This window comes from Scyliorhinus torazame, chromosome 16 (assembly GCF_047496885.1).
Source record: "Scyliorhinus torazame isolate Kashiwa2021f chromosome 16, sScyTor2.1, whole genome shotgun sequence".
NCBI lineage: Eukaryota > Metazoa > Chordata > Chondrichthyes > Carcharhiniformes > Scyliorhinidae > Scyliorhinus > Scyliorhinus torazame.
In genome coordinates, this window is record NC_092722.1 from 39,572,919 (window position 1) to 39,594,123 (window position 21,205).

Here is a 21,205-nt window from a genome sequence, read left to right on the forward strand (position 1 = left end):
ATAACATTTTTCAAAGTCGTGGCACAAATGACTCTTTCATGTTTAAATATTTAGATTTTTCTCCTATTCGTTTATTTCTAGTCTCGATTTGTGTTGAGGTCTGTTTGTTATGGGGAAGCACTAAGAAGTGCTCCTGGGTTCAGAAGTCAGAGGCCTTAGCAACGGGCCAGTCGTCCCTAGCAACCGCCGCACAACCGACGCTGAAAGAGGCTTCCGAGCAAGGACTTGACCTCCCTGGAGGCCGAGATGCTCAGTTCGCCTATCTACCCGCTTTCCAATCCTAAGGGAGTAAAACTCGAGTGTGAGATGTGTCAAAAAACCGCTTATGTTATGTGTTCCCAGTGCAGGGTGACTTATTACTGGTGAGTACAGAAAGCGCCCATCAGCTCAAAAGCTCCAACCTTCTTTTCATCACAGAAATGTATTCTTGCCTCTAAAATCCCACACCCATCCTTTCTGCAACTTCATTATTTATTCTCTCCAATTAAATATCCACCCTTCCAAAAGCCGTCCATAGTATGACGGAATCCCTTCTGAACCCCTATGCAGCCTTTGATACAGACGACCAACCCCCCCCCCCCCCCCCCCCCCAAGTGCCTCTCCTAGGTTCTGCACTTTGGTGACACCACCTTCACTTGATTCCACTCTTATCTGTGTAATTTTGCCTTTCTACCAATGGCTTTTCTTCCCAACCTCGCTCGCACTCTCACTTCAGCAACCACCCCCCCCCCCCCCTCAATATCTTTCTCATGTGTGTGCTGCCCTTTCGCAATCTCATCTGCTGTTGCTATTCTTTTATCTCCCTCAATATCTCCACTACTTCTGCCCTTTCAAACTGCTTACTCTGATGACTTTCTGTTTCCTGCAGTTAAACTGTGGAACTGCTAACTCTGTCTCATCACCCCCCCCCCCCCCCCTTCCTTATTATTCCTTCCGGCAGAACCAGATTATTTAACCTTGGCATCCTCTATGAACTCAAGTTGAGCTTCTGACTTCACACTCTCTCCATCACAAAAAAAACACTTACTTCAACTCTGTAACAACCTTCCAAGCATCTACCTCACCACATCATCTACCACTGAAACCCTCATGCAAGTTTTATAATATTGCTCAGTGATAACCTGCTCAATGACACTCAGTTTGGGTCCTGCCAGGGCTACTCAGTTCCTGACCTCATTAGAGCCCTGGTTCATACATGGACAAAAGAGATGAATTCCAGAGATTAAGACAGTATTTGACTGAATGTGGCATCAAAGGAGTCAATGGGAATTTGGTGGGGGGGGGGGGGGGGGACACGACTCTTCTCTGGTTGGAGTCATACCTGGCACAAAGGAAGATAGTTGTGGTGGTTGTAGGTCAATGATTTCAGTTCCTGGACATCACTGCAGCGGTTCCTCTGGTTAGTGTCCTAGGCTCAGCCATCTTCAGCTGGGCAGCACGGTAGCATAGTGGGTCGCACAGTTGCTTCACAGCTCCAGCGTCCCAGGTTCGATTCCAGGCTGGGTCACTGTCTGTGCGGAGCTGCACGTTCTCCCTGTGTCTGCGTGGATTTCCTCCGGGTGCTCCGGTTTCCTCCCACAGTCCAAAGATATGCGCCATGCTAAATTGCCCTTGGTGTCCGAAAAATGTTACGTGGGGGTTACAGGGATAGGGTAGATACATGGGCTTCAGTAGGTGCTCTTTGTAAGGGCCGGTGCAGACTTGATGGGCCGAATGGCCTCCATCTGCACTGTAAATTCTATGACATTCTATGATTCATCAATGACCTTCCTTCCATCATCAGGTCAAAAATGATGTTGAGATGCCAGCGTTGGACTGGGGTGGGCACAAGACGAAGTCTTACAACACCAGGTTAAAGTCCAACAGGTTTATTTGGAATCACTAGCTTTCGGAGCACAGCTCCTTCATCGTGTGAATCCTGATGAAGGAGCTGCGCTCCGAAAGCAAGTGATTCCAGGTCAAAAATGAAGATGTTTGCTGAGGTGTTCAGCACCATCCTCAGATAGAGAAGCACAGTATGAGGCCATATGGCAGAAAGCTTCTTTTCTCTCCTTGGAATAGCACAAACAGTCCCTAACATTCAGAGGCTGAAGTAAAACAAAGACATAGATATTTCTAAACTGATAGTAGGGAGTTTTGTGTCACATTGCGTACACTCTTATCTATATACATGTGTGAGGCATGAGTTACCAAATGGGACTAGGCATATGATGAACTAAGAGATGACCTCAAGCTATGATGGACAGGAGGCAGTAACACCCCGAGTACCTATTCTTTGGTCAGAAATACTTACATTGGGTAAATTGACATTGGACAATGGGCCCTTAGAAATAATGGGTGCACTTATCTATATACATATATACTGAAGCCCATGTATCTACCCTATCCCTGTAACCCCCACGTAACATTTTTCGGACACTAAGGGCAATTTAGCATGGCGCATATCTTTGGACTGTGGGAGGAAACCGGAGCACCCGGAGGAAATCCACGCAGACACAGGGAGAAGGTGCAGCTCCGCACAGTCAGTGACCCAGCCTGGAATCGAACCTGGGACGCTGGAGCTGTGAAGCAACTGTGCGACCCACTATGCTACCGTGCTGCCCAGCTGAAGATGGCTGAGCCTAGGACACTAACCAGAGGAACCGCTGCAGTGATGTCCAGGAACTGAAATCATTGACCTACAACCACCACAACTATCTTCCTTTGTGCCAGGTATGACTCCAACCCCCCCCCCCCCCCCAAGTGCCTCTCCTAGGTTCTGCACTTTGATGACACCACCTTCACTTGATTCCACTCTTATCTGTGTAATTTTGCCTTTCTACCAATGGCTTTTCTTCCCAACCTCGCTCGCACTCTCACTTCAGCAACCACCCCCCCCCCCTCAATATCTTTCTCATGTGTGTGCTGCCCTTTCGCAATCTCATCTGCTGTTGCTATTCTTTTATCTCCCTCAATATCTCCACTACTTCTGCCCTTTCAAACTGCTTACTCTGATGACTTTCTGTTTCCTGCAGTTAAACTGTGGAACTGCTAACTCTGTCTCATCACCATTAACCCCCCCCCCTTCCTTATTATTCCTTCCGGCAGAACCAGATTATTTAACCTTGGCATCCTCTATGAACTCAAGTTGAGCTTCTGACTTCACACTCTCTCCATCACAAAAAAACACTTACTTCAACTCTGTAACAACCTTCCAAGCATCTACCTCACCACATCATCTACCACTGAAACCCTCATGCAAGTTTTATAATATTGCTCAGTGATAACCTGCTCAATGACACTCAGTTTGGGTCCTGCCAGGGCTACTCAGTTCCTGACCTCATTAGAGCCCTGGTTCATACATGGACAAAAGAGATGAATTCCAGAGATTAAGACAGTATTTGACTGAATGTGGCATCAAAGGAGTCAATGGGAATTTGGTGGGGGGGGGGGGGGGGGGGGACACGACTCTTCTCTGGTTGGAGTCATACCTGGCACAAAGGAAGATAGTTGTGGTGGTTGTAGGTCAATGATTTCAGTTCCTGGACATCACTGCAGCGGTTCCTCTGGTTAGTGTCCTAGGCTCAGCCATCTTCAGCTGGGCAGCACGGTAGCATAGTGGGTCGCACAGTTGCTTCACAGCTCCAGCGTCCCAGGTTCGATTCCAGGCTGGGTCACTGTCTGTGCGGAGCTGCACGTTCTCCCTGTGTCTGCGTGGATTTCCTCCGGGTGCTCCGGTTTCCTCCCACAGTCCAAAGATATGCGCCATGCTAAATTGCCCTTAGTGTCCGAAAAATGTTACGTGGGGGTTACAGGGATAGGGTAGATACATGGGCTTCAGTAGGTGCTCTTTGTAAGGGCCGGTGCAGACTTGATGGGCCGAATGGCCTCCATCTGCACTGTAAATTCTATGACATTCTATGATTCATCAATGACCTTCCTTCCATCATCAGGTCAAAAATGATGTTGAGATGCCAGCGTTGGACTGGGGTGGGCACAAGACGAAGTCTTACAACACCAGGTTAAAGTCCAACAGGTTTATTTGGAATCACTAGCTTTCGGAGCACAGCTCCTTCATCGTGTGAATCCTGATGAAGGAGCTGCGCTCCGAAAGCAAGTGATTCCAGGTCAAAAATGAAGATGTTTGCTGAGGTGTTCAGCACCATCCTCAGATAGAGAAGCACAGTATGAGGCCATATGGCAGAAAGCTTCTTTTCTCTCCTTGGAATAGCACAAACAGTCCCTAACATTCAGAGGCTGAAGTAAAACAAAGACATAGATATTTCTAAACTGATAGTAGGGAGTTTTGTGTCACATTGCGTACACTCTTATCTATATACATGTGTGAGGCATGAGTTACCAAATGGGACTAGGCATATGATGAACTAAGAGATGACCTCAAGCTATGATGGACAGGAGGCAGTAACACCCCGAGTACCTATTCTTTGGTCAGAAATACTTACATTGGGTAAATTGACATTGGACAATGGGCCCTTAGAAATAATGGGTGCACTGGGGTGAAGAGGTAGTCCTCATAGAATCCCTACAGTGTAGAAGGAGGCCATTCGGCCCATCGAGTCTACACTGACTCTCTGAAAGAGCAACCTAACTAGGCCCACACCCCCACCCTATCCCCGTAACCCCACCCAATCATTGGACACTGGGAAATCTAGCATGACCAATCAACTTAACCCACACATCTTTAAACTGGGACGAAAGAGGAGCACCCAGAGGAAACCCACGTAGACACGGGGAGAACATACAAACTCTACACACACCCACATCAGGCAGTTGCCCTTCAGACAAAGACCTGGGAGAAGTGAGGAAGACCATGAAAGACTAACACTTCAGGTAAAAGCTGACAAGCTCCAGAGATCAACACTCACTCTGCATCGTCCAGGCGTTCATTGTCCAGGACTGCTAAACCATTCTCACCTGTCACGGGTCAAATGCTTCTTCTATCTGTTTAGCTTTTCTTCATTTTTAAACTGTTGATTCTTTTTTTTTAAATTTAGAGTAGCCAATTCATTTTTGCCAATTAAGAGGCAATTTAGCGTGGCCAATCCACCTAACCTGCACATCTTTGGGTTGTGGGGGCTTTTGTGAGGGCCACGAAGAATCCAGCATGAGTTTTAAGGATACAAAGTAATAACATTTATTTACAATAACATATTGTTATAACCTGCCTGCTTACCATTGGCTGGGGACTAATGACAATCCCAAAATCCTGTGGGAGTATGAGCTTCCCCAATGAGGGGGGGGGGGGGGGGGGCGGAGAAACCATTAGTAAACTCCAAGTATAAATAAAGCTGGCCAGTTTAGGAACCAGCAGGAAAGAGTGTGCAGCAAGGGAAGTTGCTGCTGCTGTTATATATATATATGTTATTGTAAATAAATTTTATTGCTTTGTATCCTTAAACTCGTGCTGGATTCTTCGTGGCCCTTACAAAACATATATATATATAACAGCAGCAGCAACTTCCCTTGCTGCACACTCTTTCCTGCTGGTTCCAAACTGGCCAGCTTTATTTATACATGGAGTTTACAAATGGTTTCTCCGCCCCCCTCATTGGGGAAGCTCATACTCCCACAGGATTGTGGGATTGTCATTAGTCCCCAGCCAATGGTAAGCAGGCAGGTTATAACAGGGGTGAAACCCACGCAAGCACGGGGAGAATGTGCAAACTCCACACGGACAGTGACCCAGAGCCGGGATTGAACCTGGGACCTCGGCACCGTGAGGCAGCAGGGCTAACCCACTGCGCCACCATGCTGCCCTGTTGATTCTTAATAAACTACTTAACAAACTGCTTTAAAATCACTTGTGAGTTTAACCCGCTTTTTAGGTTATCTGTAACACCTGAACTTAAAGGAGTGATTATGCCTCTGGTATTTCCTTCTAAATTATAATGATGCAGAGAAGGCTGATGGTAAATGTAAGATAGGTTTATTTTGCAATTATTTACAATGGTCTGCATAACGCAGGATCTCTCTCCCAGTGCAATCCTATCTGGGAGGACCTATTTCATCAGGCCCTGATGTGGCCTGCTTTTGAGATCAGGAACTGTGGAATTGAAGGGATACGCTCATATCTTGCCATATCTAAATGTCAGCTTGGCTAGGTTGAGTACTCTTGCCTGTGAAACAAATTGTTGTAATTTTACTGCAGGAGTTGGGAGTTAATGTAGGCTGGCATTTCAGTGTACCACTGAAGATCTACTGCACTGTCTGAGGTGTTTCACAGGACCCATCCATCTGATTCAGTTATTTTGGATGTTCAAAGATCCCTTGGCATTGTTCAAAGAAAAGCAGTGTGTTCCTGCAGACAGTATTCCACCCTTAGCCATAACAAAAACAGATTCACCAGTCATTTATTTCACTGCTATTTACAGGACATTGCTGTGTGCAAAATAACTTGCAATTATCCACATAGCAACAGTAATTGCCACAAAATAATATATTGTTTGGGTGTGCATTGGGACATTTCTGAGGAATGGACAAAACACAATATAAATCAAGTTCTTTTGCAAGATCAACAATGTGTTTGCATCCATTAGGCTGTGCCAGCATGTGTATTTTACTTTTTTGAGGATGACCTGTCAAGAATATGTGCCTGTAATTGTCTTCTGTCAGTGATGTAGCACACCAAGAGGCAGATTGGAATGGGATCCATGAGAAGATTTGCCAGCTTCTGATTCCAATACGGACAGCACCCACATTCCTCAGCTCTGCAAAAGAGAGAAAACACAATGAGGAGCAGCTGATCCAGAGACAGGTGAGCATTAAATAAAAACAGAAAATGCTAGATAAACTCAGCGGGACTGTCAGCATCTGTAGAGAGAGAAAAACAGTTCACGTTTTGAGTCCATATGACCCTTCTACAGAAACATGAAGCAACTTTCCATTCAGTTGTCTATTCTTGCTCCATTTTCTCTTCTCCTGAAGGCTCTGATTCATGCTTGGGATATAGTTTATTGGGAACTAGCAGCCCATTAGTACAGTGAGCTAGACAGCTGGTTTGTAATGAAGAACAAGGCCAGCAGCGCGGGTTCAATTCCCGTACCGGCTTACACAAACAGGCACAGGAATGTGGCGACTAGGGGCTTTTCACAGTAACTTCATACTTGTGATAAAAGATTATTATTATTAAACAGTCAGTGCTTGCAGGATAGTGACCATGAGGTCAGAACAGCCAAATCAAATCCTGTTTATGCAAGAGAACTACATTTAGCAGATCTAAAACAAGAAGTTCAATCATTGTTATATAGGCAAACAGAGAGCCAATTTGCAAGGTCCTACAGTGATTGTAGTGGATAGCCAGGCGATTTGCTTCTGCTGGTGATGGTCAGGATATCCCCGTGCTCTTTTAAAAAGTGCCACTGATATATTACATATGCCTAAATAAGAGACAAGTCCTCAGTTCAATGTCAGATGCAAAATTGTACCCTCGTCAGTGCAACATTTCCTTAGTGCTACGCTGGAGTGTAAGCTTAATATACATGTTCAATTTTGGTCTTGTTCACCGTCTTGGAGTCATATTTGATCACAAGATAAGCTGCCAACTATGTATCCATTCCATCAGCAAGACTACCTACTACCACCTCGGTAACATTTCCCAACTCTGCCCTGCCTCAGTTCAACTGCTGCTGAAAAGCTCAGCCATGTCTTTGTTACTTCTAGACTGGACTATTCCAACCCCTCCCCTGGCTGGCCTCCCATTTTCCACCCCCCATTAATTTGAGCTCATCCAAAACTGTAGTCTAATCCCATTCACCCATCACCTTGTGCTTGCTGAGTGATATTGGCTCCCAGTCTGGAAATGACATAATTTTACATTCTTGTTTTCAAAATCTCCTTGGTCTCATTTCTTCTTACCTCTGTAACCTCCTCCAGCCCTACAATCCTTTGAGATCTGTGTGCTCCTCCAATTCTGACTTTATAATAATAATCTTTATTATTATAATAATCTTTATTATTGTCACATATAGGCTTACATTACACTGCAATGAAGTTACTGTGAAAATCCCCTAGTCGCCACACTCCGGCGCCTCTTCGGGTATTCAGAGGGAGAATTCAGACATCCCCAAATTTAATCACTCTATCATTGGCTGTGTTTTCAACTGCCATTTTCCTAAACTCTAGGATTTTCTCAACCCCGCCCAACGCCCGACTCCCGCAAACACTTGCTACTCTTTTAAAGTGCTCCTTAAAACTTACCTCTTATGTCAAGCTTTTGGTCATCTAATCATCCATCCTAACATCTCCTTCTGGGCTCAGTGCCAAATTTAGCTTGATAATACTCACGTGAAGTATCTTGCATCTTTTACTATGTTAAAGGCAGTACATAAATGCAAGTTGTTGCTTGAAAGTGAAAATCTTCCCCTTAATTTAGAACTTTAACACTAGAGATCAGTGTTGCTGCCCTCTGCTGGCGGCAACTGACGAAACAAACAAATCAGTCCTTACCAAGAGAGAAAATGCTGGAAAACATCAGCAGGTCTTGCAGCATGTGTAGGGAGAGAAAAGAGCTAATGCTTCAAGTCAAGATGACCCTTTGTCAAAACTAGTTGTATTTAACTCACAAAGACTTCTTACTTAACAGTAACATAAGTTTCAAAAGTCACAACTTGAACCAAAATACTACCCGATCGGGGCTGGTTTAGCACAGGGCTAAATCGCTGGCTTTGAAAGCAGACCAAGGCAGGCCAGCAGCACGGTTCAATTCCCGTACCAACCTCCCCGAACAGGCGCCGGAATGTGGCGACTAGGGGCTTTCACAGTAACTTCATTTGAAGCCTACTTGTGACAATAAGCGATTTTCATTTCATTCATTTTTTTCAGAGAGAACTTGGCTAGGCTTGCTCTGGAGTGTGTGTGCTGTGAGCTTCTAAACTCAAGGTCCTATCTTGCGAATGTCGATCCCAGAGTTATCGCTGCTGAATCTCGGAAATCCCTGCTATTTTATCAGGTTTTAGTTCTTAGTTTGTCATTCATTCATATAAACAACCCTGTGGCCCACAGGCCGCATTCGTCCTTGAGAGACCCTTGATCTCACTGTTCCAAAACAAAGACTTATCAGCAAAATGTCCAGTTTCAAGCCATCATTCTGTCTGTTCCCACAAAATTCATTCTGCAGAGAGCTGCAGTTTTTCACACGCAAATCTGTTGGCCTCTTTTACCACCATGCCTCACAGCATAATGTTAGCAATTGTCTTCTTTTACGATCATGCCTCATGGCACAATGTTTCTTTCCTAGCCATCTTTCCTACTCAGCATCAGCCTCATGGCTTTTCTTTGCACTCCTTCCAAAACACGAATGCCTCCCTTCTATTCTGGGAACTAGCATTGGACAGAGTACTTAAAATATGGCCTGACTAGAGCACTGTACCACTTTATAATGACTTCCTTGTCATTGACGCTACGACCAAGAAAGTACAACAACGCCTATACTTCCTCAGGAAACTAAGGAAATTTGGCATGTCCACATTGACTCTTACCAATTTTCACAGATGCACCATAGAAAGCATCTGGCTACAACTGCTCGCCGCAAGACCGCAGGAAACTGCAGAGAGTCATGAACACAGCCCAGTCCATCACGCGAACCCACCTCCCATCCATTGACTCTGTCTACATCACCCGCTGCCTTGGGAAAACAAGCAGCATAATCAAAGACCCCTCCAACCCGGGGTATTCGTTCTTCTAACTTCTTCCATCCGGCAGGAGGTCAAAGGTCTGAGAACACGCAAAAACAGATTCAAAAACAGCTTCTTCCCCGCTGTTAACAGAGTCATGAATGACGCTCTTATGGATTCTTCAAATATATTCTCTACTGAGTAGTACAATACCCCATATGCTTCACCTGATGTCTGTGTCTATTTATTTACATTGTGTATTTATGTATGTCCTATGTTTTTTCATGTATTGAATGATCTGTCTGGATTGTATGCAGAACAATACTTTTCACTGTACTTCGGTACACATGACAATAAATCAAATCCAATCGGTCTTCCGGTGAAGGCGGGCGGGAGGCAGCCGCACACTGGAGGGCTCCCGCTCGGGAATAGGAATTTTGGAGTTTAAACGCCTGGTCACGGGGGCAACGGAGGCTGAAAAGGCTGTAAGAAGGCACAGGGAGGAGAAATGTCGAAGTTTTGGAGAAAAACGGCCGTGAAAAAGGGGGTTAACGGATGTTTGCCGGGGAGTGAAAAAAGTCAGCGCAGGAACTGTCAGGAAAGCGGAGGCTGGAACACCAGGGGAGCAAGCGGAGGCTGGAGCACCAGGGGAGGCCGCATCGCTCACAGCAGAAGAAATGACCATGGTGATGGCTGTGGAACTTGAAAAACAGTTCACAAAACACATGGAAGCGATGAAGAAGGAGATGTGGGCGGTATTGAAAGTACTGGTGGAGGAGGCGATTGCCCCGGTGAGGGCGGCGGTATCAAGCACAGCGGCGGAGGGGCAGGAGCAAGGTGAGACACTGAAGGAAGTGGAAGGGGCATTATCACAGCACAGTAATCAACTCACCTCGATGGGGAAGGAGTTGCGGAGGGTGATCGAGTCCAACAAGGGTCTGTGAGCCAAAATGGAAGCGGGTGGGGCAGTGGGCTGGAGCTGGTATACGCATTTACCAGGACTTTCCGGTGGAGCTGGCAAGGAGGCGGGCTGCCTTCAGCCGGGTGAAGAAGGCACTGTACATCAGCAAGCTGCAGTGCGGCATAGTATATCCAGCTAGGTTGAGAGTGACCTACAAATCCAAGGACTTTTATTTTGGGACGGTGGAAGCAGCAGAGGGGTTTGCGAAGGCAGAAGGACTGTGGCAGAATTGAGAAATGGTCGTGTACCGATGTAGCCTCGTGTAACTTTATTTTATTATCGCGTGTTGGTGTATGTGCTAAATGAGTTGACACTGTATATATTTGGACACGGGAAGAGATGGGATTTTCATTTACAATTATGGTTCTTTGGGGCTTGGGTGTGTATGCGGGGGTTGTGTGCTAAAGGAGATTTCTTGGTTTTCCTGGGACCGGGCAAGGGGGAAGGAGACCCGGGCGGGGCGGTTTAAGCCGGCCAGTGAACGGGAGTGAGGTGGGGGGAGGGGCTGTGGCCATCGGAGCCTGACAGAACAGGTTTTGTTGCGTCTCGCCAGGGTGAAAAGTTGGGGGAAGGAACTGAGGTTGGGGGAGGAGTTTACAAGAGGAAGTGGAGGGGAGGAGTCTGTGAGGGGGTGTAGACAATTCATGGGTGTCATTCACGCTACTCTTTCGGGGATTGGTTGGCATTGAAGGTTGGGGGGTGGACTATATATGTCAATGGTGACCATAGGCGATTCTTGATTCCTTTTTTTCTTTTTTTTTCCACCCTGGGAGGGTTTGTTTTATTTATATTTATATTGTCAGGTGGGTCGTTGTTTGGGGGGTGATGGGAGGATGGGATCGTTGTTGTTGATAAGTGGATTGACATTGTATTCGTTACCGTTTACTGTATGTTGGTGGGGTGTAAATTCTGAAGAAAATGTGAAAATGGAGAATAAAAATATTTATTTTAAAAAATCAAATCCAATCCTCCGACTTTTATTCCACTGATTTGGATATATCATTTAATATATGTATTAATTTTGTTGATTATGACTACAATAGATATATTGGACGGGATTCTCTGGTCCGCCAGCCACGTTTCTCGGCCACCCGCCATTCGCTGGGATTCTATTCTTCCCACCAATTGTCAATGGAATTTCTCATTGTTACCACTCACACACCGCTGTGAATCTCACTGGCGGCACTGCACATCCGGCGGGAAAATTGAATTGCAACGACTGGAGAATTCCGGCCATTGAGTATCAAGTTAACCTAGACATCCAAGTCTTTTTCAACTTCATCCTTAACTATTTAAACACTAGTGAGTATGGGAATAGGACTATTGAGAAAATGTCTGCATGGTTGAAGAGATGGTGCAGGAGGGAGGGCTTTAGTTTCCTGGATCACTGGGTCCATTTCTGGGGAAGGTGGGCCTGTACAAGTCGGACGGGTTGCACCTGAATCGGAATGGGACCGACATCCTTGCGGGAAGGTTTGCTAGTGTTCTTAGAAGGCAGAGTGAAGCTAGACATGTTAAGGCACAACGGAATATGGCAAGGCTGGATGGCATTTATTTTAATGCAAGCAGTTTTACAAGTAATGCAGATGAATTGAGGGCATTGATTAATTCATGGGAGTGTGATATTATTGCTACCACAGAGACATGGTTGAGGGAGGGGGAGAACTGGCAGCTCAATATTCCAAAATATAGAATCTACAGGCGAATAAAACAGGAGGTAGTGTCGCAATATTGATCAAGGCGTCAATTACTGCAGTGAGGAGGGATGACGTATTAGCAGGCTCCTCAATTGAGAACATATGAGTGGAACTTAAAAACAAAGTGGGCAATCATGTTGGTGGGAACGTACTAGAGGCCTGCAAACAGTCACAAAAAGATCGAAGAGCAGCGGCTAGATTCTCTGCCGCCAGTAACGGAGATCCCAATGCGGCTGAGAATCCAGCATCAGCCAAAAAGCAGGATCAGCACCTCGTTTCAATGCTCCGGTCCCCGCTGGCGGTGGCATCGACGTTTGCACCCCACACCGGCGGGCAAGCCAAAGGGGAAACTCTTTTAGGGAGTTGCCCCAAAGTCCATCAGGGGGCCACCCTCTGCCCCTACAATACAAATCCTGCCCCCCCCCAGACCCACCCCCGCATAAGAGAGATGCAACCCCCCCTCATAAGAGAGGCACCTGCCTGGAAGCCCCCATTCATTTTAGAGACCCCCCCCACCAGAACCCCCCCCCCATCCTCCCCGTAATAACAGGCCCCTGCCTGGAAGCCCCCCATTACAGACGCTAGAGAGCAGGCCAGGCAGAGACAGTGAAAAAAAATCACTGCTTTAAAACTCACCTGTGCAATACACCGGCTGGCTCAGGCAGAGAAAGCAGCATCTGTAAATTCCTAGAAAGGGAAAACCACATCAGCTATAGTTAAATCCCCTCAGATCTTTGATCTGCAAGGCTTTCATTCACATCAATGTGAAATTGATTTTACTCAGCTGTGATTGACAGCTTGCACGCACACCCAGCTGTCTGGATTGTTTAATCTCATTTCCCTTCATGCTTGAGTGGATTTGAAGTAGCCTGCTGTGAAACTAACAGCAATGCTTATAAAGGTCTAACTGTGATTGACAGCTCTGGGACCACATCAAAGCCAGTTAAATGCTTTCTGCAGAGAAAAAGAGGAAGTGGGAGTGACCATAACTCTGTAAGATTTGGTAGTTAAGACCATAAGACATAGGAGCGGAAGTAAGGCCATTCGGCCCATCGAGTCCACTCCACCATTCAATCATGGCTGATTTCAACTCCATTTACCCGCTCTCTCTCCATAGCCCTCAATTCCTCGAGAAATAAAGAATTTATCAACTTCTGTCTTAAAGACACTTAACGTCCCGGCCTCCACCACCCTCTGTGGCAATGAATTCCACAGACCCACCACTCTCTGGCTGAAGACATTTCTCCTCATCTCTGTTCTAAAGTGACTCCCTTTTATTCTAAGGCTGTGCCCCCGGGTCCTAGTCTCCCCTGCTAATGGAAACAACTTCCCTACATCCACCCTATCTAAGCCATTCATTATCTTGTAAGTTTCTATTAGATCTCCCCTCAACCTCCTAAACTCCAATGAATATAATCCCAGAATCCTCAGACGTTCATTGTATGTTAGGCCTACCATTCCTGGGATCATCCGTGTGAATCTCCGCTGGACCCGCTCCAGTGCCAGTATGTCCTTCCTGAGGTGTGGGGCCCAAAATTGCTCACAGTATTCTAAATGGGGCCTAACTAATGCTTTATAAAGCTTCAGAAGTACATCCCTGCTTTTATATTCCAAGCCTCTTGAGATAAATGACAACATTGCATTTGCTTTCTTAATTACAGACTCAACCTGCAAGTTTACCTTTAGAGAATCCTGGACTAGGACTCCCAAGTCCCTTTGCACTTCAGCATTATGAATTTTGTCACCGTTCAGAAAATAGTCTATGCCTCTATTCTTTTTCCCAAAGTGCAAGACCTCGCACTTGCCCACGTTGAATTTCATTAGCCATTTCTTGGACCACTCTCCTAAACTGTCTAAATCTTTCTGCAACCTCCCCACCTCTTCAATACTACCTGCCCCATCAGCTATCTTTGTATCATCGACAAACGTAGCCAGAATGCCCCCAGTCCCGTCATCTAGATTGTTAATATATAAAGAGAACAGCTGTGGCCCCAACACTGAACCCTGCGGGACACCACTCGTCACCGGTTGCCATTCCGGAAAATCCCAACTCTCTGCCTTCTGCCTGACAGCCAATCGTCAATCCATGTTAGTACCTTGCCTCAAATACCATGGGCTCTTATTTTACTCAGCAGTCTCCCGTGAGGCACCTTATCAAAGGCCTTTTGGAAGTCAAGATAGATAACATCCATTGGCTCTCCTTGGTCTAACCTATTTGTTATCTCTTCAAAGAACTCTAACAGGTTTGTCAGGCACGACCACCCCTTACTAAATCCATGCTGACTTGTCCTAATCCGACCCTGCACTTCCAAGAATTTAGAAATCTCATCCTTAACGATGGATTCTAGAATCTTGCCAACAACCGAGGTTAGGCTAATTGGCCTATAATTTTCCATCTTTTTTCTTGTTCCCTTCTTGAACAGGGGGGTTACAACAGTGATTTTCCAATCCTCTGGGACTTTCCCTGACTCCAGTGACATTTGAAAGATCACAACTAACGCCTCCACTATTTCTTCAGCTATCTCCTTTAGAACTCTAGGATGTAGCCCATCTGGGCCCGGAGATTTATCAATTTTTAGACCTCTTAGTTTCTCTAGCAATTTCTCCTTTGTGATGGCTACCATATTCAACTCTGCCCCCTGACTCTCCTGAATTGTTGGGATATTACTCATGTCTTCTACTGTGAAGACTGACGCAAAGTACTTATTTAGTTCCTCAGCTATTTCCTTGTCTCCCATCACTAGATTACCAGCGTCATTTTGGAGCGGCCCAATGTCTGCTTTTGCCTCCCGTTTGTTTTTAATGTATTTAAAGAAACTTTTACTATCATTCCTAATGTTACTGGCTAGCCTACCTTCATATTTGATCCTCTCTTTCCTTATTTCTCTCTTTGTTATCCTCTGTTTGTTTTTGTAGCCTTCCCAATCTTCTGACTTCCCACTACTCTTTGCCACATTATAGGCTTTCTCTTTTGCTTTGATGCATTCCCTGACTTCCTTTGTCAGCCATGGCTGCCTAATCCCCCTCTGATAACCTTTCTTTTCTTTGGGATGAACCTCTGTACTGTGTCCTCAATTACTCCCAGAAACTCCTGCCATTGCTGTTCTACTGTCTTTCCCACTAGGCTCTGCTCCCAGTCGATTTTCGTCAGTTCCTCCCTCATGCCCCTGTAGTTACCTTTATTTAACTGTAACACCTTTACATCTGATTCTACCTTCTTTCTTTCAAATTGCAGACTGAATTCTACCATATTATGATCACTGCCTCCTAAGTGTTCCCTTACTTTAAGATCTTTTATCAAGTCTGGCTCATTACATAACACTAAGTCCAGAATGGCCTGTTCCCTCGTGGGCTCCATCACAAGCTGTTTCAAAAAGCCCTCCTGTAAACATTCAATGAATTCCCTTTCTTTGGGTCCACTGGCAACATTATTTACCCAGTCCACCTGCATATTAAAGTCCCCCATGATAACTGTGACCTTGCCTTTCTGATATGCCCTTTCTATTTTGTGGTGCATTTTGTGCCCCTGGTCCTGACCACTGTTAGGAGACCTGTACATAACTCCCATTATGGGTTTTTTTGCCTTTGTGGTTCCTCAACTCTACCCACACAGACTCCACATCATCTGACCCTATGTCGTTTAGTGCTATTGATTTAATTTCATTCCTAATTAACAAGGCAACCCCGCCCCCTCTGCCCACCTCGCTGTCTTTTCGATAGGTTGTGAATCCCTGGATGTTTAAATGCCAGTCCTGAACCCCCTGCAACCACGTCTCTGTGATGCCTACCACATCATACCTGCCAGTCACAATCTGGGCCACAAGCTCATCTACCTTGTTCCGTACACTGCGCGCATTTAAATATCGCACCTTTAATTCTCTATTGACCGTCCCTTTTTGTTTTCTTAGTGTGGTGGACCTTGGTTTACTGAGCCTTTCCATACACTGTGTCATATTTTGTGAGATGGGGACTATCGTAACCTCTCCTGAGTTCTGTCTTTTCGTGCTTTTTTTGTATTCCTAAGCAGTTACGCTTCCCACTGATTACTTCACCTCATGGTTCCCTGACTTTCCCTTCCCCCCCAATCTCTAGTTTAAAGTCCTATTGACCACCCTATTTACTCTTTTCGCCAGAACACTGGTCCCAGCTCGGTTCAGGTGGAGACCATCCCAACGGTATAGGTCCCCCCTGTCCCAAAACTGATGCCAGTGTCCCATGAAAAGGAACCCCTCTATCCCACACCACTCTTTCAGCCACATGTTAACTTCCCTTATTCTTGCCTCCCTATGCCAATTTGCACGTGGCTCGGGCAGTAATCCGGAGTTTATGACCCTTGAGGACCTGTTTTTAAATTTGAATCCTAGCTCTTTATAATCTCTAAATGGGTCTTCTTTCCTAGAATTGCCTATGTTGTTGGTACCGACATGGACCACAACAACTGGACCCTCACCGTCCCTTACCAGTATCCTTTCAAGCCGGTCAGAGATGTCCCGCACCCTAGCACCGGGCAGGCAACATACCATGCGGGACTCTTTATCCTGCTCACAAAGGATACTATCTATCCCCTTGATAATAGAATCCCCTACAACTACAACTTGCCTATTTACTCCCTCCACTTGAATGGCCTGCTGAACCATGATGCCTTGGTCAGCTGACTCATCCTTACTGCAGCCCTGTTCGCCATCCACACAGGGAGCAAGTGCCTCGTACCTGTTGGACACGGTCAAGGGCTGAGGCTCCTGAGTTCCTGACTGCTGGTTCCCTTTACCTGCCTGACTTGCAGTCACACCCTGCTGTCCCTGGCCACTGGCAGGATTTAAACTACTTACTCTGACAGGTGTGACTGCCTCCTGAAACACAGTGTCCAGGTAAGTCTCCCCCTCCCGGATGTGCCTCAGTGTTTGAAGCTCAGACTCCAGCTCATCAACTCTGAGCCGGAGCTCTTCAAGCAGCCAACACTTACTGCAGATGTGGTCGCTGCAGCTCGCAATGGGATCTGCCAGCTCCCACATCAAGCAGCTCAAGCACATCACCTGACCAGCCATCTCTAATTAATTAATTAGTTTAATTTAAGTTTACGAGTTTAGCTGTGTTTTTTTAAAATTTGGGGCAGGTTTGCTATCAACCAATCAGATCACAGCTTCCCTCTGACTTCACTTTTGGAAAAAAAAAGTGGAAAAGAGGAAGTTGCCGTTAGGTTTTTATACTCACACAGAGACTGCTCCTCCTCCTCCGAACGGCTCCCGAAACGTTCCTGGTTACCTCACTGTGACAAATCAAGAATTTCTTTACCCGTCAGTCTGGCCTCAATAAAAGTCGAGATGGATTTGCAGGTACAGCATTAGTTATTTTATTTGACTTGCAAGTCTGTCTCAATTTACAGCGGTACAAAACACATCTTGCTTTCTATACCTCCGGAATCAAGTGAATGTGTAAGACAAAGAAATCCCTACTGATACACACAAATGGCATCAAGTTTCACATACACGATTCCCATAGGTCATCCTATACCCCTCCTGACCTGGCCATACATCCTAATTGGCTCACTTCCAATCCCTTCCTCTGGCCCCCTATTACCCAGCATCCTTTTCCCCTCCGTAGCTGGACACACCTCCTCCTTGCTTCGCCATGCGGTCTGAAATCCTTTGTCTGTGAACTCACCAGGATGAGACTGGCCTATCTCTGCATTACAGCAACTAATATCTCTAAAGTAACTTTTATATCACATTCGTCAACTGCACCAAATTACCAAGTTTCAAATTCCCACTCTGGATGTGTCTTACTCACTCAGGCTGTGTCTCTTTGAAAAGGACAAAGATAGACCAGAAATAAACATTCTGAATTGATTTGATAAGACAGGATCTGGTCAAAGTGGACTGGGAGCAACTATTTGTAGGAAAATCAACATCAGACCAGTGAGAGTCATTCAAAAAGGAAATAGAGAGAGTACAGAGCCAACATATTCCTGCAAAGGTAAAGGGTGGGACAAAGAAAATCCAACGAACCCTGGGATAAAAAAGATTGGATAAGGAGAGAAAGGGACTTATGAACAGGGGGTTCAAAGCAGTGGATGCCCTGGAGTATAGAAAGTTCAGGGGGGTACTTAAAAAATAAATTAGGAGAGCAAAGAGAGGAGCATGAGAAAACAACGGCAGGTAAAATAAAGGAAAATCCCAAGGTGTTTTATAAGTATATTAAGGGCAAGAGGGTAACCAGGGAAAGAGTCGGGCCCATTAGAAACCAAAGTGGCAATCTGCGTTTAGAGCCGAAAGATGTAGGTGAGGTATTAAATGAGTATTTTACATCTGTGTTCACTATGGAAAAGGACGATGTAAGTATAGAACGTAGGGAGGGGGACTGATATAATTGAATGGATTAGCATAGAGAGGGTGGATATATTAGTGATTTTAGTGAGCTTAAAAATGGATAAATACCCAGGCCGAGATGTGATCTAACCCAGGCTGCTGAGGGAGGCAGGGGCTCCAGCGTTAATTTTCAAATCCTCTCTGGCCATAAGTGGGGTGCCAGAGGACAGGAGGACAGCTAATGTACCATTATTCAAGAAGGGAAGTAGGGAAAAATCAGGTAATTACAGGCCAATGAGTCTAACATCAGTGATGGTAAAATTATTGGAAACATTTCTGAGCGGCAGAACTAATCTCCACTGGGAGAGGCAAGGACTAATCAAGCATAGTCAGCATACTTTGTCAGGGGCAGATCACGCCTAACAAATTTGATTGAATTTTGAGGAGCTGACCAGGTGCATGAGGATAGTGCAGTTGATGTAGTCTACATGGGCCTCCGTAAAACCTTTGACAAGGTCTTGCATGGGAGACTTATCAAGTAGGTAAGATCCAGGGCAAATTGGCTCCAAATTGGCGTTGTGGCAGGAGACAGTGGGTGATGGTCAAAGGTTGTTTTTGTGCCTGGAAGCTTGTGTCCAGTGATGTACTGCAGGGATCGGTGCTGGGTCCGTTGCTGATTTAGTGTATATTAATGGTCTAGGCATGAATGTACACTAACCTTACCGTAACTCCGGTAACACACGGGCAACAGTCAGTCCAACTTCCCTTACATAGAATATAGAATTTACAGTGCTGAAGGAGGCCATTCGGCCCATCGAGTCTGCACCGGCTCTTGGAAAGAGCACCCTACCCAAGTCCACACCTCCACCCTATCTCCATAACCCAGTAACCCCACCCAGCACAATTTTGGACACTAAGGGCAATTTGGCTTGGCCAATCCACCTAACCTGCACGTCTTTGGACTGATGGAGGAAACTGGAGCACCCGGAGGAAACCCACGGAACGGAGGGACCCTATTTGCTGTGGCGTGACTGGTTGAGAGTCCTCCGTTTCAACTGGCAACAGATTTTCGGACTGGAATCTGCATGACGGACTGGACAAATACCCAGGAGAGTCTGGGCAGGATAAAAGGGGCCAAGTTCCATATATACTTGGATCATGATGCTCAACCCCGGTACTTTAGAGTGAGGTCTGTCCCATACACATTGCTTGCAAAGGTTGATGCGGAACTAAGCGCGTGAAGGATCTGGGGATTATACACCCTGTACAATTTGCAGAGTGGGCTGCACCCATCGTGCCGGTAATGAAGCCTGACAAATCTGTCCGACTCTGCGGGGATTACATGTTCACGGTAAACACAGCTTCACAACTGGGCCGGTACCTGATGCCTAGAGTGGAGGATTTGTGGGCAGAACTAGCTAGAGGGTGTTATTTTACGAAACTTGACATGAGCCATGCCTACTTACAGGTGGAATGCGATCTAGTGTCCAGAAAATCTGCGACAATAAACACCCTTAGAGGGTTATTTGAATACACCCATCTCCCGTTTGGGGTCTCAACTGCCCCGGTGATTTTCCAGCATGTAATGGAAAGTATTCTGCAGGGTCTGCCTGCTGAAGGTGGCCATCTATCTCGCTAACGTGCCCATCACTGGCACCACTGAGAAGAAGAATATGGACAAACTGCAAGAAGTGCTCAGGCGGGTTTCCCAATTGGGCGCCTGGCTAAAGAGGAACAAGTGACTAGAGCAGTGAATTAGGATGCAGGGTGGACAGGGATGATCTACACCCAGTGGAGGACAAGATTCAGAACAAACAGGGAGCCCCGACCCTGAAGAAGACCACTGAACTCCAGTCGTCTCCAGGCCTGGTAAATTATTACAGAAAGTTCATCGCCAACCTGGCCACCTTATTGCTCTACTCCACATACTGTTGAAGAAGGACCAGAAGTAGTTCTGGGGTGCCTCGCAGGACAAAGCATTCAGCGGGGTAAAAGAGGATGTCATCCACACAGCTCCTCACTCTCTATGATCCAGCTCGACCGCTAATTCTAACGCGCGATGACTCCCCCATGGCATTGGGTGGTGCTGGCTCAAAGATGTGATGATGGCATGGAACGCCCCATCACTTTCGCTTTGAGAACCCCGGCGGAAGCTGAATGACAATATGCTCAAATTGAGAAGGAGGGCTTGGTGGTAATATTTGGAGTCAAGATTTCCACCAGTATGTTTAAGGGAGGCACTTCTCTAATGTGACTGACCACAAGCCCCTGCTTTGGCTTTTTATGGAAGATAAGGGAATTCCACCCATCGCATCAGCCAGAATTCAGCATTGAGTGTTTCAACTCGCTGCGTAGAAATATTTGTTTCAATACCACCCGGCTACGCAGATTGTCCATGGGAATTCCCCATTCCTGCCAGTGACAGATGAAATGGTCACAACTCTAAATTTTATGGATACCTTGCCAGTAACAGCTGCTCATGTGCGAGCATGGACCTAGCGGGATCCGAGACTGGTGAAACTCCACCACATGCTTTTGAGCAGCAGAATGTAGGGGACCCCTCCTGAAGCCCTGCAGCCTTTTCCCCAGAAGCTCTTGGAGCTCAGCGTGGAGGATGGTGTCATTTTGTGG

The 21,205-nt window shown here is 46.1% G+C and overlaps 1 protein-coding gene across 3 annotated transcripts in view; it reads left to right on the forward strand.

Annotated features, from left to right (window-relative positions):
* Nucleotides 1-114: 114 nt before the first annotated feature.
* Nucleotides 115-21,205, forward strand: part of zmynd12 (zinc finger, MYND-type containing 12) — a 111,567-nt gene continuing 90,476 nt past the window's right edge. Inside the window, exons 1-2 of one of the 3 annotated variants that reach the window (XM_072478360.1) lie at nt 115-362; nt 6,613-6,754. In XM_072478360.1, coding sequence (XP_072334461.1) covers nt 247-362; nt 6,613-6,754 — 258 coding nt within the window. In that variant the 5' untranslated portion in view covers nt 115-246. The remainder of the gene's footprint in view (nt 363-6,612; nt 6,755-21,205) is intronic. The other 2 variants (XM_072478361.1, XM_072478359.1) reach the window with 2 other exon arrangements.